Source organism: Zalophus californianus, chromosome 7 (genome assembly GCF_009762305.2).
Source record: "Zalophus californianus isolate mZalCal1 chromosome 7, mZalCal1.pri.v2, whole genome shotgun sequence".
In the NCBI taxonomy this organism is placed as follows: Eukaryota; Metazoa; Chordata; class Mammalia; order Carnivora; family Otariidae; genus Zalophus; species Zalophus californianus.
This window is the reverse complement of record NC_045601.1, coordinates 30,630,857-30,655,153: the sequence shown is the minus strand read 5'-3', so window position 1 is coordinate 30,655,153 and position 24,297 is coordinate 30,630,857. Positions and strand designations below refer to the sequence as shown.

The 24,297-nt window shown below is 39.9% G+C and overlaps 2 protein-coding genes across 7 annotated transcripts in view; one reads left to right on the top strand and one right to left on the bottom strand.

The window, feature by feature from the left end:
• Positions 1 to 1,918: 1,918 nt before the first annotated feature.
• LOC113926670 (putative F-box protein At1g47300) lies at positions 1,919 to 22,286 on the bottom strand. 4 transcript variants are annotated; one of them, XR_003521385.2, is made up of 5 exons: positions 22,139 to 22,286; positions 18,540 to 18,587; positions 18,317 to 18,434; positions 14,604 to 14,720; positions 1,919 to 2,489 (listed from the first exon to the last, which is right to left on the bottom strand). XR_003521385.2 is itself a non-coding variant. In XM_027601914.2 (4 exons), the coding sequence occupies exons 1-4, from the start codon at positions 21,198 to 21,200 to the stop codon at positions 2,257 to 2,259; spliced, it is 426 nt and encodes a 141-aa protein (XP_027457715.2). In that variant the 5' UTR covers positions 21,201 to 21,304; the 3' UTR covers positions 1,919 to 2,256. The 4 variants fall into 4 exon arrangements, 2 of the variants coding, with proteins under 2 accessions (XP_027457715.2, XP_027457716.2); XR_003521384.2 differs by lacking the exon at positions 18,317 to 18,434; XM_027601914.2 differs by lacking the exons at positions 18,317 to 18,434; positions 22,139 to 22,286 and adding an exon at positions 21,169 to 21,304 and having other exon boundaries at positions 14,604 to 14,716.
• Positions 21,453 to 24,297, top strand: part of TBPL1 (TATA-box binding protein like 1) — a 35,222-nt gene continuing 32,377 nt past the window's right edge. The window contains exon 1 of one of the 3 annotated variants that reach the window (XM_027601912.1): positions 21,453 to 21,580. The gene's annotated coding sequence lies outside the window, so the exon portion shown is untranslated. Of the gene's footprint in view, positions 21,581 to 21,615; positions 21,750 to 22,426; positions 22,690 to 24,297 lie in introns of those variants that run through there. The other 2 variants (XM_027601913.1, XM_027601911.2) reach the window with 2 other exon arrangements.

The window sequence follows — 24,297 nt, the reverse complement described above, 5'->3', positions numbered from 1 at the left end:
CTCACAGTATATTCCAGCTAGGTTAGAAAATTAACACGAATTCTGTTTTCCCATGATCCCCTGCTTCTGTGCCACACATAAACCGGACACCTAGAATCATCAAGATTTCCTCTCTTATACCCACCCATTCAGTCTCTAATGCAGTCTTCCTTTACATATATTTTATACCTCTGTTCCTTCCTTTCCATTTTCCCCACTCTCCCTTGTTCCATTATTATGGGTCCAGATGGCTTCATATCTTGGTTACTATAATAATTTTTTCATTAGTGTCCTTGATTAGGTCTTAGGATCACTTTCCAATTCAACTTATTTACACTGAAGCTAAACCTACATGAAAATATAGTATCTCTCCATGCTTCTTTGCTTAGCATTCAAGGCCCTCTGCAATCTGATTCTACCTTCTTCTCAGCTCTATTCCTGCTTCTTCCCTATCCAATGAGTTTGTTCCCAGTAAAAAGGTATGCCTCTGTATCTTTTTCCTTATGCTTGAAATATTCCCATGACTGTGGCTATATTTCAATGTTTTGTGAGAACCTATCCTTCCTTCAACGCCCAACTCAAATGCTGCCAACTCCATGAAGCCTTTCCCAATTGCCTCAGTTTGAAGATTTAGCTGCAATGTAAGGTGGATTCTAGAACAGTATACATCCACCTAATTAAATCAACTAGTAACTGGGAGAGGCCTAATATTTGCAGGTTCCCATCACTACTGATTTGACCTTTTAATATGAAATTTATATGTCTTGAGCCAAAGATGAATTGACAAAAGGAACGTGATTGACATAAGGAAACAAAAATCTCCATTCTATATTCAGAACTTTACAGGAAGATCTCAGGGGCAGAGGAAGTTTTGTCACAAGACAGTTACTTCTGTGCTGGAATAGAGTTAATTGAGTTTTCACTGAGGTTGGAAAAAGGACCCACTTTTATAGTCAGTGTCCAATCAGAAACCATATAGTAATCTGAACAATGAAGGTTTAATCTAAAAATTAGCTTTTTGATGTAGTGTTCCATGTATGGTGATTAACATAACATAATAAAATACAATTTAAAAAAGAAGTATGTTAATTATAACATTCTAAAAAATTAGAAATAAATTTTATGCCCAACATAAACCACATAAAAATAAAAAATAAAAAGTTAGCTACAAAAAAGCAAAAATGGGAAAAATAAAAAATTAACTACCGCAGAGGATTAACTAGAAAGAAGAACTGGGGCTAAGAAAGTATACCCTCAAAGGGAGTAAACTTGGAAAAGAGGCCCCCTCCTTCCAAGGCTAAGACTCGGGCCTTATTGGGGAAGTCCCCCGGACAGAGAAAACCCCTAGCTGTTCTGGGCCAGAGTTGATCGGTAGTTGGCTGGAGCACAGACCGGCAAGCAAGGAAATCCTGTTGGAGTGGAGTGCAGGGAACAGTCTTCCGGGGTGGGGGCCAACAGAGGCTGGCAACTGGGAACCATGACTGGGATTCACTGGGAATTTGCCCTGTGGGCATTCTGCAAGGGAAAGCATGCACAAGAGATGCCACACCTCAGAAGTCATTGTAAAGCCATCCGAGGAGGTACTGGGCACAGGTCCCCCCACGGGGAAGCCCTGTGCTGTGTTGGCCACCAGACACTGCTCGCTGCCACAGCTCTGTAGGAGCCTGGCCTGCAGAAGCCGGCCCCTCAAAGGACCCTGCTCGGAAGGAGCGCAGTAAGTGAATTTGAAAAAACGAGCCCCTTCTTCCTGCAATGTCCCTCTAGCTCCCTCTACTGACGAAGTGTAGCATTGTGCCAGCTTCAAGGAGAGAACTGTGGATCAAATCCGGCTGCAAAACAGTGGATAGGGGGCTGAGAGGCAACACACTGAATAACTGGAACACTGCCCAAACCGTTCTCTTCCGGTTTTTATTTTCCTATTCATCAAACAAAACGGATTTGTAAATCAACTTCCAAAGTACTTAAATCTCAGGATTTCTCTATTACCATCACCATCATCAAAGAATCCCAAGGGAACAACAACAAAAATTATTGAGACGTGTTCTAGAATAGATGCTTACAAACATCCTGATGTAGGATGCTATAATAGCCACTATATTAAACAAGCCATATGTAAGTACATGGTTTTATTCTTTCTATTTTAACATATGGGAAACTGAAGTCCAAGAACACATAGCTAGTAAGTGATGGATCTAAAAATATGAACCTGGGACCATCTGATTAGAAAATCATCACTCTTCTCACTAACTCAGCCTGAATTTCTCACCAAGAGACTAATTATTTTTTTTTTTGATGGGCCAAGAAATTCCAGGCATCAGGCTGAAAATGCAGTGCCCTTTGAGAAAACCCGCTGGTAATCAGCTTCTGCTGCTGCTGCTGCTGCTGCTTCTTCTTCTTCTTCTTCTTCTTCTTCTTCTTCTTCTTCTTCTTCTTCTTCTTCTTCTTCTTCTTCTTCTTCTTCTTCTTCTTCTTCTTCTTCTTTTTGTCTGACACATCTTTTCTTTGAATGCCTAAAAAATGCAATAGAAGTTATGGTTTTCTCTATGAAATTTGATAGTTTCGTTGTGAGCACACTTAGAGTCTGGTTGTACCCACATCTCCGCTGCTGGGCGATGCTAGCAGCCTAATGTTTATGGAGCACTAGGTGTTAGGCTTGGCGCTAGGTCCTGCGCATGCCTTTTCCCGCCTAACCCTTGCTACAGTCCAGGGGGTAAGTCTGACCAGCCCCATTTTCCAGATGAGAAACTAAAGGCTGGAGAGGTTAAATATAACTTGACCAAAGTTATCACCTAAGCGGGGGCAGTAGGATTTGAACCCAAATAGGATTTATTTCAAACATTCCTGACTTTTAAGTTTTAAAAATATAAAATGGGGCTAATATTATTTTTTTAGCTACATTCAATTAATAAAAGAAATTACTGGGCGCCTGGGTGGCTCAGTTGGTTAAGCGACTGCCTTCGGCTCAGGTCATGATCCTGTAGTCCCGGGATCGAGTCCCACATCGGGCTCCCTGCTCAGCAGGGAGTCTGCCTCTCCCTCTGACCCTCTTCCCTCTCGTGCTATCTCTCATTCTCTCTCTCTCTCAAATAAATAAATAAAATCTTAAAAAAAAAAGAAATTACTGCCTCGAGATTATTCGGCTCCTTTAAAAATGTTAGGCTGTGTTACGGTGAGCAGCCCATTTCTCTGGAGTTACTGATACGGCACCCCTTGTCCATTCTCATTAATTCCAGGTGAGACAGGGCAGACCCATGCGTACTTGACTCAAGCAATTTGCAATTGTCTAGGATGAAGATAATTGCTGATATAGTAAATATTTTTGGCAAACTGATGTTTCATGGCCTCGTTTTTTACCTTGTGTCCGCTTGCTGAAAGCATTACATCGACCGAGGGGACCTCTGTGCAACTCAACTAATGAGTCTCCTTAGGCTTCCACTTCTATGTTTAGCCCAAAATAGATCTCAGTGCCCATTTCTGTGATGCTCAAACTAGAGCAACACTTATATAACTACTGAAAGCAAATTCATCCAAATATTTCACATTTAAGTATTAGCTTCACTTAGATTTCTTTAAATTCTATTTCATTAAATTATCTCATTTGTATAAGATGACTATAATGACAAAAGTATCTGTGAAAAAAGGTAGGGACAAAGAGAATTTTAAGAATTTAATAATATATAGCATATTGTTTTACTTAATTCAGTTTTATAAAATAAAATTGTGCCTATCTAGACCTACTTTTAAGATAAACATATATATATATATTCCTTCCATAGATCTCTTAGTCTGTGAACATAGATCAGTCAATTATATCTTCCTGGGACTTGAGAATGTCGCCTAAAAAGAATTTCACGTTCTTGTAAATCTCACTAAATGAATCACAATGACAATTACAAAAGTTGGTCATTACTGTTCTAGTTAATGAGAATTTACCGTGCATAATTTCCTCAGTTTTCACAATTCTCTGTATAAATCCCTCCTTTCCGTTCACACCACGGGGTGGCAGCCTTGTTTCTCATTTCAGGTTCTGTAGTTTCACAACAGGGATCCCCATTGTTACTGAATGGGTATTGGTTTTCAGAAGAAATCAACTCATACAAAACCACGTTTTGGAGGAAATGAGTAGGAAAAAATAGTGTGGGCCTTCTTTCCTTATTTATAAAACCAAACTGATCTCCAAAGTCCCTTCTAGCTCTAATTAATGATTCCAAGGCTGACTTGGAAACTGAACTTGAATCTAAGATTGTGAGATGGGGATGATGGGACAGAGCCTTCAGGGGCAAGCCGAACAAGCATGCAACAGATTGGGGAAGAGGTGAAGGAGGGCTTGAGGTGAGGGTGTTCCCAGCCTTTTCAAATGCAGAGGGTATGAAAGCAACCCGCTCAGCAAACGTCTCTGAAAAGTTTGCGAGTCTACAGGACAAAAGGAATTAATGAAGATTCTGATGGAAGTTAGAAATGTGCTAGAAAACACTAGTTATAAGTATTTAATTTCCACACCCTAGAAAATATCCTAAAATCAATCCTTATATATAAAACTACCATCTTAGAGGAAAGTTAGGGGAAAAAATCATTGCTAATGGAAGTAATTCTAACTGCTGCCAGGAGGAGAAATACAAAACCACCCCAAGCCAATCAAGGCACAGTTTCAGAGAGGATAATCATTAACTGATCAGTAATATTATCGTAACTCTTCTGAAGAAAAAAAAAAAGTTAACAGAAAGATAGCCATTTGCATGCTGTCTCTAAAGGGGAGGACAGAAAAATTTAAGACACCTTCTGCAGCATTGTTCAGGAGAGAAATCTTGATCACATTGCATTATATATTTGGTCTGTCTGAAGTATATGCACTTTTAGGTAAGATATTTACTATTCTAGTTTGATAATGCTTGCCATTAAAAGTATCCAAGTATTCTTCCTTGAACAAATGTCCTGATCCCTGGTTATAAGCAAGTCTGTTATAAGAGAAAGTATCTTACTTTCAGGATTTATTTGGAGACAATATAGCAAAGTGTTTCAGGGCACAACCTTTGGAATTATACCATGCTTTGAATTGTCCTGCCACTTGAGTAAGTTACTCAACCCGAACCCGACCCTTTTCCTCATCTTGGTAGAGACACTAACTTACCCCAGAGGGTTGCTTGTGAGGGTTAATTGAAACAATAAATGTACAGTGTCAAGCAGAGTTTCTGGCACATTGCAGATACCAACAAATGACAGATATTGCAGGAAATGATCTCTTTACTAAAGTTTTATTAGTTTGGGTGGATTTTTAAATTGATTTTATTGGGGTTTCCAGATAACACCATCATGTGCAAATAAAAATCATTTTACTCTGCCTTTCCTATAATTATTTCTTTTTCTTATCTCATTTTATTGGCCAGAACTTCTAGAACAAAGAGGAGAAAATTATGGTGATAAGAGGCATCGTCATTTTTGTTCTACTTTAATGAATATGCTGCTAGTCCAGGCTTGACAAATAATATAAACACAAAAGACATCAAAATGTTCAAAGTTTGACTCTTCAGCTATCTCGTCTTCCTCCCAATAAGGTAAACGTTATCCTGGATTTTTTGTTTATAGTACCCTTACTTATAAAAAGAAATGTCTTTATTAGTTTTTTTTTGAAAGGCTTGCTTCAAAGAGCTTTTTAAGTTTGTTTAATTTTGCCCATCTTTGAGCCGGTATCATACTCTATATAGTCTTTGCAACTTGTTCATAACACTCAATACTGAATTGATTGAACCCTGTGATAGCTTCTAGCTTTAGTTTATTCTTTTTAACGGCTATATAATATTTCCTTGTATAAACACACCACAATTTATCTGTTCTATTTTCAGGAGACATTTGGAATTTTTTTGTACCACTTTAGCTATTAGCAATGTGGCTTTAAATATTTTTGTGCACATATCTCAGTGCAAGAGTTATCCTGACAACTACTAACAAGATGAGATTGAGCATCTTTCCCTATGATTGACTCATATTTTTATTCATATTATGATGTTTCTTCTGTGAAATGCTCTTCAGGTCTTTCACCCATTTTTCAACGGGGTTGTCTGGCTTTCTCTTACTGATTTACAGAAGTTCTTCTCTTCTTGTCCTTGTTTTTTCACGGAGTGAGGACATTGATTTTAATGTTCTAAACTCAAACTGCTTTATGGTTATGGCTTTTTGTATCTTGTTTGAGAAACATTTCCCAATTCTGAGATCATAGATTTATTCTTCCATATTTTCTTTTTACAGTTTTGAAACTTTGCCCTTCACATTTAAGTCCTTAATTGTGCTGGAATTGATTTTCCTGTATGGTGTGAAGTAAGGGTCCTATTTTATAACCCATTTTCCTAACACTGATAATTGATTCGTCCATTCTTTCCCCATTGGAATTACAACATGACTTCTGATCTATATCATGTTTCCCTATATGAGTCTGACTTTGGCCCCTTACTCTGTTTCACAAGTCAGTTGATCTAATCCTGCACCAATAATTCATCATTTAATCATATAGCTTTATAATAAATTATGCTAAGTGATAGGGCAAGTCTCACCCTTTTCTCCCAACCTCGTTCTTCAAGATTTTGTGAAATTCCTCCAAAAATCTTCTGGGGATCTAGATTGGAATTCTATTGAATCTATAGACCAATTTAGGAAGAAATTACTTCTTTTGGATATTGAGTTTTCCTACCTGTAGAAATGGTATATCTCTGCATTTGTGTAAGTGTTCTTGAATTTAATAGTATAATTTTTACATAAAGGTCTTGCATATCTTACTATGAGTACTCATAAATGCTTTGTTTTGTAGATCCTATAAATATTATGCATTTTTATTACATTCTTGCAACTCTTTGTTGCTAGTCAAAGTGCATATGGTTGATCCTCAGTTTTCATTCCTGCTCTTTTCTAGTGTCACTGCTATGTTGTCACTGGCACTTGCAGCAGAGTCTGGAAAGCTAAAATCTACATCTTGCAGAATCTCCTTGAAGCTAGTTTTATCTTTGTGAATTAGTTCCCACCAATCATAAACACTTACAGGCAATTTGGGAGACAAAAGTAAGGCAAAAGTCACCTTTCTGTCACTTCATCAGTTTTTGGCGAGGAGGCAAGGGCACCGAGGTATGGAGTTTGTAGCCCTGTTCTAGAATCCAGTCGCACCTTGCAGGCATTGGGTTGAGAGGAAGCTGGGAAGTGGCTTTCTGATTTCAGATTCCTGAATTGCCGCAGTGGTGGTATGCTACTGAATGCAGTTGCCTGATTCTCTAGCTTAGTTCTTGTGGTCTTCTTTGGAGGATCCTTCTGTGCTGTTCTGCGATTCATATTTGGAAACTCAACTTTTCCAATGATTTCATATTCCTCTAATTTTGTCTATTCAATTTCTTTCTGTTTAAAGTAGTTAGAGTGGCTTCTGGTTCCTAGTTGTTAGCTGATTTATAGAAATGCAACTAATTTTTATATTTTTATTTTGTATTTAGCAACCTTGCCAAACTCCATTTTTATTCTAAATTTCCTTTTTATATAACCATTTCGTCTGCTAGAAATAACCATTCTGTTTTGTTTTAAATCCTGTATCTTTGATTTGTTTTTCTTGCCATACTCACCTGGCTAGTATTCCAGCAGAGAGCTGGTTGAAACAAAAGTTTAATGGCAATTGTCCTTGTCTGAGTCCCACTCTTAAAGAGAAAGTATTTGGTATTTCACCATTAGGTATGATATCTGCAATAAAGTTATTGTTATTATTTGTAGATACTTCTTATCAGTTTAAGGAAATTTGCTTTTATTCCTGACCTCATAAAAGTTACATTTTAAATCACAAATGCGTATTGAAATTCATCAGATGCTTTTTTTCCTATTGAAATATCCAACTGATTTTCTACTTTATTCATTTAGTGGATTATATTTACTTACTTTTTTTTTTTTTTGAGTAGGCTCCATACCCAGGGTGGAGCCCAACATGGGGCTTGAACTCACAACCCTGAGATCAAGACCTGAGCTGAGATCAAGAGTCAGATGCTTAACCAACTAAGCCACACAGGTGCCTCTATTCATTTACTTTCACATATGAAAGTAACCTTGCATTCCTGGGATAAACTCACTTGGCCATGGTATATTTCCCTTTTTACATTTTGGCTTGTAGGTTAAGCCCTCTATTGAAGTAAAATTGACATATAATAAACTGCATATATTTTAAGTGTATAATTTTATAAGTTTTGAGATATACTTACACTCAAAAAACCATCACCACAATCAAGATAATGAACATTTTTGTCACTTCAAAAAGTTTTCTCATGCCCCTTTTTATAATCTCTTCCTCTCACCCCTCTCCTGCATCCTCAGGGAACCACTGATAAGCTTTCTGTCACTATATAGTAGTTTGCATTTCTGGAATGTTCTGCAGATGAAATAATACAGTATGTACTCATTTTGCTGACTTTTTTTTTAATTCAGCATAATTATTTCGAGATTCATCAATGTTGTTATTTTTTTTAAAGATTTTATTTATTTGAGAGAGAGAGAGAGAATGAGAGACAGAGAGCACGAGAGGGAAGAGGGTCAGAGCGAGAAGCCGACTCCCCGCCGAGCAGGGAGCCCAATGCGGGACTCGATCCCGGGACTCCAGGATCATGACCCAAGCCGAAGGCAGTCGCTTAACCAACTGAGCCCACCCAGGCACCCTCATCAATGTTGTTATTGCCTGTAGCAATAATTTGTTCCTTTTTACTTCTTATTAGAAATTCTGGTATTTCTTCTGTCTCCATTCTATGAAGATACCACCATTTGTTTACCCATTCACCTGTTACTGGATATTTGCTTTGCTTCTTGTTTTGGGTTATTAAAAACAAAGTTGCATGAACATTTGTGTACAAGTCTTTGCATGAGTTACCATTTTACATTTCCATCAGTAGTGTATAAGAGATATATTTCCTTTGCATCCTTGTTAACACTTGGTATGATCAGGTTTGTTTTTTTTTTTAATTTTAGTTATTTTAATAGCTGTGTAGTGTTATTTCATTGTGGCTTATTTGAATTGCTCTAATGACTAATGATGTTAAACATCTTTACATAGGTTTATTTGCCACCTGTATATTTTCTTTGATGAAGTGTCAAAGTCTTTTGCTCTGTGTTTTATTGACTTCTTTTGTTATAATTTTCTTTTTATAATTTTTTAGAGTTTTTATAAGATACATGATTTGAACTATTTTCTCCAAGTCTATAGCTTACCTTTTCATTCTCTTCACATGTTTTTTGAAGAGTAGAAGTTTGTGGGACACCTGGGTGACTCACTTGGTTAAGCCTCCAACTCCTGATTTCAGCTCAGGTCATGACTCAGGATCATGATCTCAGGGTTGTGAAATCCACTCTTGTCAGGCTCCACTCTCAGCAGGGAGTCTGCTTGAAATTCTTTCTTCTTCTTCCTCTGCCCCTCCCCCACTCTCTAAAATAAATAAATAAATCTTAAAAAAAAAAAACCAGTAGAAGTTTTTTAATTTTGATGAAATCCAAAGTATTAGTGCCTTAATAGGTATTCTTTTGATATCATGTATAAGAAATATCTGCCTGATTTGAGGTCATCAAGTTTTCCCTTGTGTTTTCTTCAAGAAGTTTCATAGTTTTAGGCTTTACCTTTAGGTGTAGCATCCATTTTTGAAGTAATTTTTTATATATGCTTCAAGAAATGGATTGACGTTCTTTTTTTTTTCCCCCATTTGGTGACCAAATAATTCCAGAGCCATTTATTGAGAAGACTATCATTTCTGAATTGTTTTATTCAAGGATTTTGCCTAATGGTTAAAATGACCAGTGTTTTCATATCTCACACTCTCTTTGTCATGTTTTGGTAACAAGTCATTCTAGTTTCATAAATAAATCTACAACTATTTCCTATTTTTCTATTCTTTGGAACATTTCATATAAGGTTGGGACTGCTTTTCTTCTTTGAATGCTTGATACCAGAATATTTGGTATCCACAAAAGCCATCTGGGCCTGAAATTTTTTTGTGGAAAAATCTGGGCTGTTAATTTAAGTTCTTAGGTGTGGCAAAATATGTTTTCCTAAGAATCTGTACTTATCTTCTATATTATCAAATCCATTGCTATGTATATAAATGTTTATAATATCCTCTGATTATTTTTTAATGTCTGCAGCATCCGTAATGATGTCCCTTTCATATTCCTGATAGTAACTGTTTGTACTTTCTCTTTTTCTCAGTTAATCTCAACTAAGCAATATTTGTAATTCTTATTAATCACATATATATCAGTCATTATCTCTTCAGATATTACCTTTGCCTATTTTCTCTCTCCTCTACTTTCTGGATTCTGATTAAATGTATGTTAATCATGTCTCCCCATAATTTATGTCAATACCTTTTCTTCTGTACTTTCTTTTTGTCTCTATTTCATTTTTAAAATATTTTGTCTAATTTATCTTCTAGTTCACCAATTCCCCTTTCAGCTGTGTTTGCTCTGTTGTTAAAACCATCAAGTTTTTAATTTTGGTTCTAGCAATTTCATCTCGACCTTTTTCAAATCTGCTATGTAATTTTTTCCTACAGATATTTCAAATTTATCTTTTATTTATTAAGAAGTAAGCATAGTTATTTTATTACCTATTTGATAATCTTCTAAATTCAAATATTAAATATTTATGGCTCTATTTCTGTTATCTCTTGTTTCTTTTGGTTCTTGCTCACATTGTCTTCTTTCTCTAAGTGCCTGTGTAAGTTGAACTATATATGTGCTGGGAATAGTACTTGAAAACCTATTTATAGGGGGTCGCCTGGGTGGCTCAGTTGGTTAAGCATCTGCCTTTGGCTCAGATCATGATTCCAGGGTCCTGGGATCGAGCCCGGCATCTGGCTCCCTGCTCAGCAGAGAGCCTGCTTCTCCCTCTCCCTCTGCTGTTCCCCGTGCTTGTGCTCTCTCTCTCTCCTTCTCACAAATAAATAAAATCTCTAAAAAGAAAGAAAGAAAAAAACCTATTTCTAAGAATAATTTGAAACCTAATAGAAATTTACCTTCTTACAAAGAGGTCTGTGTTTCCGCTAGACATCTAGGGAAACTTATCAGTCTGAAATCATCTTAATATAAGTTCAAAGTTTGATGTTTCCACGAGAGGACTTGTCTACTTCACGTACATTCTTACGCTCAGCATATAGCTCTTTTGTGTCTCACTCTGGTGCCAGGAAGAACTCCTATTTAACTTCCCACTTAGTGCCATCACTGGGCTATTGATGTGCTCTTCGCTCAGTAAGGACATCAAAATACAAGTCCCAGTTCTCAGGACTGGCCAATACTCACCAAGCAAGATCACCTTCTAATGATCAGTTACCTTTCTCAGTTCTTCCTTCGTTCTTAATTTTGGCCTTCTTACTCTCTTTTCAGTATTTGCTTTTAAGAAAGGCTTCTAGGGGTCCTGGGTGGCTCAGTCATCAAGCGTCTGCCTTTGGCTCAGGTCGTGATTCCAGAGTCCTGGGATGGAGCCCTGCATCAGGCTCCCTGCTCAGCGGGAAGCCTGCTTCTCCCTCTCCCACTCCCCCTGCTTGTGTTCCCTCTCTCACTGTCTCTCTCTCTCTCTCTGTGTCAAATAAATAAATAAAATCTTTTTTTTAAAGAAAAGTTTCTAGATTTTTCTCCCAGAATTTTTAGTAGTTTTCTGTAAGAGAATTGGTCAATTACCAGAATCCAGAGTTCTATTCCTTTCTTCCTGAGTCATTTTTGCTGTTATTATTTAGGGAAATTGCTCATTTCTTCAAAATGTCCGAACTTACTGGCATAAGGTTGCTCGTAGTGTTCTCTTTTTATCTTTTTGGTCTTTATCTGAGGCTAAGATTCCGTTTTTCATTTCTAATTGTTTTTTTTTTTTTCATTTTTTCTTTTAAGATTTATTTTGACAGAGTGAGAGACAGTGAGAGAGGGAACACAAGCAGGGGGAGTGGGAGAGGGAGAGGCAGGCTTCCCACTGAGAAGGGAGCCCAATGCGGTGCTGGATCCCAGGATCCTGGGATCATGACCTGAGCCAAAGGCAGATGCTTAACCACTGAGCCACCCTGGCTCCCTCTAATTGTTTTTATTTAAGCTTATCCCCTGTTTTCCTTGGTCAGACTCATACAAGTGTTGTCTACTCTATTATCCTTTTTAAAAAATCAGTAGAATCCTCTGTATTTTCTTTGTGTTTTCTATTTCATTAATTTCTGTCTTTATCATGTGTTTTTTCTATTTTCTTGGACTTCTTTCTGCTTTTCTTTCTCTAACTTCTTAAGTTGGATATTTAGCTCATGAATTTTCAGGCTTTCTTCTTTAAAGCAAATAAAAATCATATTAATTATATTAATCTCTACTAATTTTAATCTGCTTTACCTATTAATAACTCAGAGATTTATTGGCATATCTACTCTGATATAAATTAGTCAAATTTTAAACTTTTATCTACTAATTTTTACTTTTATTTTGCTGATATTAATACAGCTACTAGTTTTTTATGATTAGTATTTTCCTGGAATTTTTTTAATTTAAATTCAATTAGCCAACATATAGTACATCATTAGTTTCCGATATAGAGTTCAGTAATTCGTCACTTGTGTATAACACCTAGTGCTCATCACATCACGTACCCTCCTTAATGCCCATCACCCGTATACCCCATCCCCCCACCCTCTGGAATCTTTTTCATTTTTAATTTTCATAATTTTTACTCTTTAAATATAAAAACATCTTTGGAGATCTTATATTTTCTTTTTGTTTATTTATTTATTTATTTATTTATTTATTTATTTATTTATTTTTAAAGATTTTATTTATTTGACAGAGAGAGACACAGCGAGAGAGGGAACACAAGCAGGGGGAGTGGGAGAGGGAGAAGCAGTCTTCCCGCCGAGCAGGGAGCCCGATGGGGGACTTGATCCCAGGACCTGGGATCATGACCTGAGCCGAAGGCAGATGCTTACGACTGAGCCACCCGGGTGCCCCTCTTTTTATTTTTTTTTAATCCACTGGAACAATCTCTGTTTTTGAACTCAACATATTTATACACAGAATATATTTCTATTTTTAATCTACTGTTATATTTTTCTGGCATATTTTACATGTGAGTTTAACCTATTTACATGTGTTATGGTTAGTAGAAATTTATAACTTATTTCCACTACCTTTATGCTTTCTTTTTGTTTCACTTTTTCTTTTTTAAGATTTTATTTTTTTATTTGAGAGAGAGAGTATGTGAGAGAGCGAGCACAAGCAGGGGGAGCTGCAGAGGGAGCCCAATGCTGGGCCCCATCTCAGGACCCTGAGATCATGACCTGAGCCGAAAGCAGAAGCTTAACGGACAGAGCCCACCAGGCTCCCCTGTTCCACTTTTTCTATGTCTTTTTTCTTTCTTAACTTTCTTTATACTTGTTTAATTGTTTATTTGTTTTATTATTTAATTTTTGTCTTCTAGATGAGAATTTATACACTCTATTTTTTTATTCTCTTTATAAAATAGTAGTCTTTTATTAATCTTATGTAACAACCCAACAAGATCTAAAATCAATCATACTGTAACTTTTTTCAAACAATACAAATCTAAGGATATTTTCCCCACATCAACCTCCACCCTGCTCCCTCCAAGTTAATGAGTTGTTAAGTGTGCAGGATAAAATTTCCAGAGTAAAAATTAAGTACATAACTTTCCCACTACGAGAGGGCGAGATGCATTTTCTAACTAATTTTATGTATTTCAAAAAAACGCTATTTATCTTAGTTGTGATTTGAATTATGGATTAAATGACCAAATGAACTTTTTTTTCAAGTAGGTGGCCTAAAAATACAAACATCTCTAGCTTTTCAAGATTCAATTATATTAATAGAAGAAATATAAACATAAAATGTAATCCATAGCAGCACAAAAAATGACTCTGAGGTGCCACCAGAATACCAGAACAGAGGAGAGTCTCTGAATCATATAAAGTAGATGTCACATGATAGTGTTAAATCTGAGGTGGGGGATGAGATGGCAGGAGGGGGGAACAGAGGAAAGTCCATTTGTGTGTGTATGTTTGTGTTGTCTGAATTTCTACAAAGGAAATGTATTTGTGTGTTATTTGTGTAGAAAAAAAAGGTTACATAGTCATTTATAAATAAACTATATGGATAGAGATTTGATGATAAAACCTAACAGAGCTGAGGATCTTTGAAACTCACACATTTGACAAATGTCATAAGAACTCCTCCAAAAGGGGGCTAAAATTGGAGACAGTAGAGCTCTTTAATCCATGTGGAATGTATTTTTGTTATGAAATAAAGATCTGACTGTATATATACCTTTTTCAGTGGATAGCCAACTGTCTTCCATTTATTGACTGATTACCCTTTTTCAACAGAATTGAAATGCACCTTTATCATTTAATAGGCTCCTTCAAATACATGGATCTCTGTTTTCTGTTCTTTTCCACTCATTTTCTGTCCATCCTTGCCCCAGTTCTATACTATATTAATTATTGTTGCTTTTTAATGTGTTTTTAGATCTGTCAGTTTAATATATATATATATGTCATGCTCTTGTATTTTCTTTTTCAGATGAAATTTAGAATTTGATGAATTTTATTAAAAATTATCATTAGCTATTGATAGGGATATATTACATTTATACATACATATGAGGAGGATCGACTTCTTTAAACTGTTGAGCCTTTCCATCTTATTTCTTCCATCTTCTGTCTCTGCTTCTCTTCCTATGTCAGCTTTGTTAACTGCTAGCGAACATTGTCTTCCTTTTTACAGAAGAGGATATGTGAGTCCATTGCCCTCAGTCCACACCTTCCCAGTCATACTACTAGAAAGGGAAACTGTTCTTTTTCCCAGCTGCACCTCAATAAATCCTGAAGTAGGACACTCTTTGGCCTGGCTTGGTCACATACCCTTTCTTTACCTCACCAATCACAGGAGCCAGGAAAGTGGGGTAGTGAGTCCAACCAGGAGCGGTAAACTGTGCAGTATTTTGAGCAGAGACAGTATAATATAAAGAATTTTTAACTATAACAGGAAATTGGAGTATTAAGGGGTTAGCTAGCGTGAAACAAAGAAAACTGGAAAGAATACAGAAACCGCGTATTTAAAAAGCAGGCACTACTCCTGGGGCTGAGATGGAGTGCCAAGGAACAGCCTTGTGCACACACCGCCCCACCCGCCCCGATGCCGCTGAGCTCCAGACCTTGGTGGAGAGGGCATGGCCATGACTCACTGAAATTTACTATGATACTTCACAGACAGAATTCACAGGAAATCCCCCCTCTAACTCTGGGGATAGCAGGTCACAGGGAGATATCTCACTGGAGGGGCTCTCCTACAAAGGCTCATGCTAGGGAGCAGGTTTTGGGGGTGAGCTGCAGGAGGGGAAGCTACATGTGTTGTTGGAGGCAGACACTAGAGAAGCTGCTGACACTGTAGGAACCCACATGCACAAACAGGAGACCGCCTGACTGCGGAGCTTCCAGAGGCACCTCTCTACAACAAAACGATGCTGTATTTCTATGTAATTATAGACACTGCTATCCTTAGAAGTGAAATTCTCATCTTTTCCCCAAATGAGGAGAAACAGTCTTCAGACTCATTGTATCCATTGCTGACTATATTAATCCTCAAATTCAGTCACAGTGCTACTGAATATTCTGTTACTTAAAGACAATTTTGTAGGGGTGCCTGGGTGGCTCAGTTGATTAACTAAGTGTCTGCCTTCGGCTTAGGTCATGATCCCAGGGTCCTGGGATTGAGCCCCGCCTCAGGCTCCCTGCTTAGCGGGGAGCCTGCTTTTCCCTCTGCCCCTCCCCCTGCTTGTGCGTTCTCTCTCCCCCCACCCGTATCAAATAAATAAATAAAATCTTTAAAAAAAAATAAAAAGAACAATTGTAAAGTTAACTTCTATAGTGAGTTGCATTGTGGCCTCAGAAGATATGTCTAAGTTCTGGTGCCCAGTACCTGTGAATGTGCCCTTGTTTGGAAATAAGGTCTTTGCAGAGGTAATTAAATTAAGGATCTTGAGATGAGGTCATCCTGGATTTATAGTGGGCCCTAAATCCAACGCCTGGTATCCTTATGAGAGAGAAGAGGGGAATTTGAGACCCAGACACACACAGAGAAGACAATATGAAGACGGAAGCAGAGATTGGAGTGATGCATTCACAGGCCAACGAATGCCAAGTGTTACCAGGATGCCACCAGAAACTAGGAGAAAGACATGGAACACATTCTCCCTTAGAGCCTCCAAAAGAAATCAACACCGCCAACACCTTGGGGTGCCTGGGTGGCTCAGTTAGTTAAGCGACTGCCTTCAGCTCAGGTCATGATCCTGGAGTCCCAGGATTGAGTCCTGCATTGGGCTCCCTGCTCAGCAGGGAGTCTGCTTCTCCCTCTGACCCTCCCCCCTCTCATGTTCTCTCTCTCTCTATCTCATCCTTGATTTAACAGAACCACTGATGCGTCTCATGAAAGAAGCACTCTCCCCTTGGGGACTAAATTCTCTACACCAGCAGCAAAGTTTTCAGATAAGGGAAGAAAAATTCTGAGTGGTTTATTAGGTGAAATTGTGAGAAGAGCCAGTCCTACTGCCATACCTTGATTCAAATTTATTCTGGCTATGGAAGAGAAGGTACCACGTAATGGTCTCCGATTCAAAATATATCCTGAAAGACAGAATGTCATTTTTCCAGGGTGTTGCCTCCCAAGAAGGCTACAGCTGAGTCTTCAGTAAGTCATTTCACTGTTCAGTTAAGCCAGCTGCTTCCAAGTGTTGGTCGATGTGGTAAGATCTGTTAATTTCATAGACATGGCCCCATTGCTGTACTTCCTTTGCTGTGAAATGAATTCCCTGATTAGATGCAGTGTTGTGTGGGATGCACTGCGGGCAGATACACCGTTTGGTGAGTTCACAGATAGTGGTGCTGGCAGAAACATTAAGGGAGTAAAGCCAAATCCATTTTTCAGAATATGTGATTATTCCAATAAGGATGAATCTTTGCCCCCTCAGTGATGGAAGAGGTCTAGTATAATCAATTTGCCATGAGACAGCTGGGTCATACCCTGGGAAAGGGGGCCATATCAAGAACTCAATGTTGTTTCCTGCTTTTGGTAAATTAGGCACTTAACAGTAGTGCCAAGATGAGCCTTGGTTAAGGAGACGTCCAGATTGTTGAGCACATGCATAGCCTGCATCCTTACTAGGATGGCCATTTTGTTCAAGGGCCCATTGAGCAAGCCTGGATGGCTGGGTAAGAGGCTGGCTGACATCCACAGATAGTGCCATTTTGTCCACCTGATTATTAGCAGTCTCCTCTGCAATGGATACCTTTAGTGTGCATCGAAATGGGACACAGATATCGTCACAGTTTGTGTCCATTTAGAGAAATTCATCTATATATCTCTTCCCCACACGTCCTTGTCACCAATCTTCCAATCTTATTCCTTACAAATCCCTGTATGTCTAGAAAAACCATTAGCAATTGCCCATTCTGGTCACCCCTCACTCTAGACATGGTATACAAACAAATATACTGTTCTAATTATGCCCCCTTGGAAGATTTTCCTTTATCACTGACTGTCCTTCAGACCCCTGAGTGGCCATAGGGGAGCCACCTGTGCTGTAGGAAGTAGATTCTAGGGAAGCCTTCCATGCTTCCAGAGCCTGTCAGGAGGTACACTGGAAGCAGGAAGCAAAGCCCTTTCCTACTTCAATGTCTCTCCATCCTTTTCTACTGATAAAACTTAACATTCTGATAGCTAGCAAACAAGAATATTTAAAGGATTAAGACCCATCTTCACAGAGCAGACATAAAGTGAATTTGGAACTGGGAGCGATAACTCAATTTCAATACAGTTGCCCCAGCTTAGCTCAGAAGCCTGCCTCTCTGCCAATCATTATCACTACTGCAACTCCCATTTGGATGCACATGGGATTGGAGGAAGGTAAAGAGGAAACATATTTCCCCAAATAAGAGGTAAGAGTGCTCTTCCTAAAGGAAGAGAGGTGTTCTGGGCTGACAAAACGATAAATGTTTCCTACATGATATCCTTTGACTATTCAGTGCACGTATGTGTACACACACACACACACACACTGGTTTTTACATATCTATAGTGTCTCTCTTTTTTTTAAAGATTTTATTTATTTATTTGACAGAGAGATGGAGAGTACAAGTAGGCAGAGAGGCAGACAGAGGGAGAAGGAGAAGCAGGCTCCCCGCCGAGCAGGGAGCCTGACATGGGGCTCGATCCCAGGACCCTGGGATCATGACCCAAGCCGAAGGCAGACGCTTAACTGACTGAGCCATCCAGGCGCCCCTCTATAGTTTCTCTTAACATAAAGCAACTGTACCTTATGCAGTTGAAAATGTGCTTGATCCCTATGCAGTGGGAGGCGAAAACTCAAAGTCACATCCAGCCCAAATTCAGGATCTTTGAGTGTAGTCAATCTTGATAAGGTCCTGATCTAGCTAAATGATAAATAATGTATTTTCCCCCAATGCACAAATATATAATAGAGGAGGTGGGGAACAGGATAACAAAAACTAATGAGAAGTGGCAAAAAGGAGACTCACTGTGCAATGGTTGAGCATATACCGTATCCTGTTGGACAAGAGGTACCTCTGAAACAAATAATGCAATATATGTTAAGGAAAAAGAAAAAGAAGAAGATAGCAGGAGGGGAAGAATGAAGGGGGGTAAATCGGAGGCAGAGACGAACCATGAGAGAAGATGGACTCTGAAAAACAAACTGAGGGTTCTAGAGGGGAGGAGGGTAGGGGGATGGGTTAGCCTGGTGATGGGTATTAAAGAGGGCACGTTCTGCGTGGAGCACTGGGTGTTATGCACAAACAATGAATCATGGAACACTATATCAAAAACTAATGATGTAATGTATGGTGATTAACATAACAATAAAAAATTTAAAGAAAAAAAAAAGAATAAGGGTAAGAAGTCATCTCTTCTCCAGCAGAGAATTGAGATCTTTGGTCAGCCACTCAAAGTGTCAAGATTTCCTTTATCTATTATCCTCAAAGACCCTGCCTTAGAGAAGTAGTGAGAAGGAATTTCCTGGGACCGCTCTGGTAACTGAATTCATCTTTCTGCTGATACCGAGACTGGGATGTTGTCTTTGACAAGCACACCAGTAGAGGCCTTTTGCAAGGACAAAGGCTTTCTGGCAATCCCTTAAAATTTACTTGGCTGTCAGTCAATGTCATTTGGGGGGAAATCCATTAGGTTGTTATCAGAAATCTCATTGAGACAGTAAGCTTTGAATAGGGACTTTGCCCTTCTTGTTTCTATCTCTTGGAAACTGGCCTAGCAACTCTGCCAATCACCTTGGATCTTAGTTCATTGTCTTTGCCACAGACTCTATCCAATGATAGGGAGAGAAACAGGCTGGGATTGTAAAGCCAGGTTACAGCTTTAGACTCTGTCCCCTAACTTATGCACCATTCAACTGGTATAATGGGAGAAATTATCTTTTTCAATTGGTAAGGGGCCACAGGAGAAGATATTTGAGGAGAGTCCTGAGTAATGAGACATCCCTGACTCCATTGCTCTGCTGGGTCTCTGCATTTCTGGTTAGTGTATGAACCTTATGGGGGGCAGAAAATGTAGTTGTTTCAATTGACAGAGTAGATATTATCTGATCATGATCAATAAAGGATAACTAAACCAGGAAGCAGAAAGGACTCCTCTTAACAGCTATATAAGTACCACCCTACCATTGCCCGTCTCTTTCAGAATGGCTCTACTGAACCAGTTTGTCTCTCTCATAGCACTAAGGGAGCAATAAGCAGCCAATAATATTCCAATAGCTTGATTTTTTTTTAACCAAGTTCATAAAGCTAGAAGCCTTAGTAGGCATAGCTATCTATTGTGAAGAATCGCTGTTTGATTGTTTTTAGTTAGCAACCCGATGCAGGCAAATGCTTTCATAAATATAAAACTGCATGCTTGGATACCATATTAATGTCAAATTACTAGAAGTTTTGAAATGCTCCTCTCAATTTCTATACTTATTTCATTGCTGATTTCACTGCAGTTTGCAAACTGGCTTTGGTCCATACACCACATTCTAAGTAGTACTGATCTAACAGATAAAGCTCACTATTTTCCCAGCCTCGGTATCAATTTCTGTGTAAATGGAGAGTCTTGGTTTGGAACATATACTGTATATTCTAACCTTACCTAGCACCTGAATAATGAATAATATTATAATCTGACCTGGCACCTAAATAATGGAGCACATTCTAAGACCAAGGAAGCCCACAGACTTTATCTCATTGTCTTACTTCTTTCATCATGAAGTGAATTCCTTGGGCAGAGGAATGGTGTATGGGCTAATGTGATAGTGTATAGACATTCAATAGGTCTATGGAGAATGATGCTTGCAGAAAAATCAAAATCCATTTCCAGAATGTGGAACTGTTGTACTGAGACAAATTGTTGACAAAAATCGTATGACAAAAGGGATTCCAAAACGATTGACATGCTTTATACCAAGTATCTTGCTAGTCCGCTGAAAGAAAGTTGCCTCATAAAGACCTTCAAGTTGGTCACAAGTGCAGGAAAATTGACTTTTCAGCAGTGACACTAATCACTGGATTACGGCCTTTCCCTTGTTATTCCCTTGGTAAATCAGACCGTGTTATGCTACAGCTTAAAACACTTCACTTCTCCTAGCACTTGTAAGAAACTCCAATCTCCTTTCCATGTCTACAAGGCACGAGGTGTATAACGCCTTAGTCTCTCTCCAATTTCATCTCATGTCACTCTTTCCCTCGATTTGATCAGGATGCCCCATCCACTCTAATGCTCCAGCATAGCAAACTCTTAGCATCTTGTTCCCTCTGCCGGTAACACTATGAACATCCCTTCCACTTCCATCCCTTTCAGTTAACAGCTGATGTTACCTCCTAAAAGTCATCTCCCTACTAACATACAGACATCTTTCCAATCAAGCTTCTTGTTTATTTTCTTCACTTACACCTAACACAAGCTACAATTATTTGAAAATGTTAGTACAGAAATTGAAACAAAATGGCAATTCCATAAATCTACAGGGCTTTTAAATGCTCAGATATTTTTCTGAACAGAGCGGGAAGCAAAAGACCAAGAGGCATTCTTGGAGACCCGATAAATAATAAAATACCCAAATGGTTGCATACTCCCAAATCCTCTGAAGTCAGCTTTCACCTTTTCTCCCTAAAGGACAGTGGCTTTATCATTTTTCATCCAGGAGTCACACCAATCAGAGGCCAGGTACCTATGACCCCGCCTTGTTGCCGTTTATTAAATCAGAGCTGCCCATTGGCCTCATCCAGGGTCAGAGGCTTCTGACTGCAGCGACTGAGCTCCGGAACAGAGGCCCGTGCCTGCCTGAGAGTAGGGCTCCGGGGGCGTCTCAAGGTTCTGCACTGCCTGGCGCTCCCCAGGCCGTTACTCGAGTCTCGCTCCTGCCGGTAGCGTCTCTCAGGCCACCCACCGAGGGCTCATCGGGCCCCAGAGCGGCCGTTCAAACTGGCGAGGGTGCGCCTCCCGGGGTCCCCGGATCATTCCAGGGCTATTTGAGCGCAGAGCCGTGGAAGGGTCTCAGGAAATTTAGCAAGTGAGCGCCCTCCTACGCCCGTTGGCCTGAACAGCCGCTCTGCCCCGCGCCCCAGCCCCAGCCTGCAGCAGCCCTCTTCCCCCGTCCATCCTTCCCGGATCTGGCTACACTGCGAAAAAGCCACTGAAGTGCTTGGGCTCCAAGGCGGAGCCCTGACCACAAACCCAAGTTGAGTAAGGAATAGCGAAGGGAGAGGCGACAGAAGTATGACCTAAGCTCCCTGCCCTATCTATCTATCCATCTATCCATCCATCCATCCATCCATCCATCCATCCATCCGCTATCATCCCCTGTCGCTGTATTTTAGGACTAGAATTAGAATTCCTTAATGAAAGCTTTATAGCGTCGTAAAATAACGCGTTTAACTGAAAAAACGAAAGAGGACTTTTTCAGACAGAAAAATGTCTTAGAAAATAAATTTAGTTGTTGAGAACTAGTTGTGCTAATTATATTAAACAGTGGACCTTTAAGTTGAATGAGCTAACGAGAAGGTTCTATGGTTTCGACAAAAAAATTTAAAGTCCTTTTATAGTATACTGTATGCCAGGAATTACGTACTTAAGTTTAGATATCAGCTAAAAATGTATAAAGGTCACGCAGTTTTTTTCGAAATCTTTTTAGACGGTTCTCAAGCAAAAAACGTCCAGCCCAATATTAATCCCTGCCCCCAATACCCGGACATCACCAAGCCCAGGAGCGGGAGGGGCCCGCCTCGGGGGACGAGGAAGGAGGAAGGGAAAGTGGGGAAAGGGGCGGGGGGAAAGTGACGGGAGCAGTGAGAGCCGGAAATGACTGGCTAGCGAGGAACCCAGGGGCACCCTGTCCGGCGGCGCTCTAGCCTCCGCGCTCTGTCTCTATGCTCCCCCCGCGCCTGGTCTATTTATTGTCGCGGGGAAGAAGCGGCCGCCCAGTACCCGGAACAACAAAGCACGAAAGACGGAGCCCGAACCTCGGGGGCTCCTAGCAACGGGCCGGGGCGGGAGTTCCATGGAGACTGGGGAGCGCGCCCGCCTCATCATCATCCTTGTCCTCCAGCTTATCCTTCGCGTCCGACGTAACCGGCAGCAGCGCTGCCGCCGCGTTCTCTGCCGCCGCCCCCTCTTCCCACGGTAACCCCGTAGGCGACCCTGGGCTTGGGGGAGCGCGGGCGACTGGGCGGCCTGAGTGCCGGGGGTGGTGTGTGAGAGCGGGGCCGTGCTGCGGGTGGGAGGTGCGGGGGCGGACGACCCGAGGAGAGGAACTAAGGTGGGGGCAACTGGTCCGGGGGCCGAGGGAGGCTCCACTTCTTAGGAGGACAGGGTGATATTTGGGGAGCTCATCAGGGATAACGGCGTGGGGGCGGGGCGTCCCTGCCTGCGAGCGTTATCGAGCAGGGTGTAGCATAAGAAAAGAGGTATTTTATTTTTCGTGTTAGCCATCCCTAGGAAAGACAGGAGAAGGCTGCTTCCCCATCTGTCTCTGTGAAGCTCTCATCCAGAGAAAGAAGGATCCTGCAAAGATGCTAGGGGTCCATTGCTTACCAGAAAACTTCCAGCGGCCTCTGCCGCGGCGGGAAGGCTCCCAAATAGCACCTTCGCGGTTCCTGGTGCTGGTAATGCCAACAGCCCTGCTTTATTATTATTATTGCTATTAACCAAATTAGGTTTGATGAAGAGTCTGGAACTAAGGAAGATAAAATGAATTGTGGGTAGGGCTAAGCAAGGATGAGAATTGGGATAAGCGCTTAATGATAGCCAGTAAGAGCCCTAAAAGTAAATTTAATTGGGAATGACGGTTTTTAAGACCCCTTCTGCAGAAATGTGCATCTGCAGGCTCTGTCAGTGTGCTCATTGCAATAAGACTCACACTGCAGCCAGTCCACATCTGTGAGCTCTCTGGCTGCATCTGTCACCTGCAGTTCCAGAGCGACACTGGCAGTTAACCATCGTGGGCTTCTGTATTTAGGGTTAAGAACAGTGCCTTAAAATTGGCTCAAGGAAAAAAAAAAAAGAGGAAACAGGCTTGGTTTGATTTTTGTGTGAAAAACCAGTTACAGAATCCCTGAGAAAATTGAAAAAGATAAATATAAGGAAAAGATTTAGCTATTGGAGCATAATCTACTGTCTGTTAAAGTTTCAGAAAATGGCAGTTCATTCGAATGGAGAAGGGACTTTTATCGCTATCAGTTCTGAAGAATTATTCACAGTCTGATACGTCCAGTTACATATTTATCAGTTTATATTACCTCTTTATGCTTTACATCACTATTTAATGGTTTTATGCTTTCCCAAATCATTCCAGGTCAGTAAATGAGGTTTCCCTGTGGCATACTGAAAAGGCTACATATACCTACTAGAGAATATCATTTTTGTGTCCAGTGAAAATAAAGCTCTTTATATAAAATCGAGGATTAAAGATGAAAATAAAACTGATAAGTCACAGAGGCAATTATGTCAACCACAGCCTCTGTTTGTCTCCCGCTTTTTTGTTGTTGTTGTTAAGCCTGGCTTGTCTTAAAACGAAATGTGTCATTCTTATCCCCAGCCCCCTCTCTTCATGCTCTCTGCCATCAAAATCAGAAACTGTAATGGTCTAAGTGCTACTAAGTGCTCTTGATTGGTTGACTGGTGCCAGAATAGAGTTTTTAACTCAGGCATTTTCATGGAATTGAGATGAATTGAGGTTCAGTGTCTCTTGTTAAAGGAAGTTCATGGATGTGCAAAGAGGTGGGCAGTTTC

Coding starts and splice junctions, on each gene's coding strand:
- LOC113926670 (XM_027601914.2), bottom strand. CDS start 21,200: ATGATAAAGCCACTGTCCTTTAGGGAGAAAAG. Junction 18,588..21,168: donor CTGTCCTTTAGGGAGAAAAG/GTGAAAGCTGAC, acceptor TATTTGTTTCAG/AGGTACCTCTTGTCCAACAG. Junction 14,717..18,539: donor ATATGCTCAACCATTGCACA/GTGAGTCTCCTT, acceptor GTAAAAAGGAAG/ACAATGTTCGCTAGCAGTTA.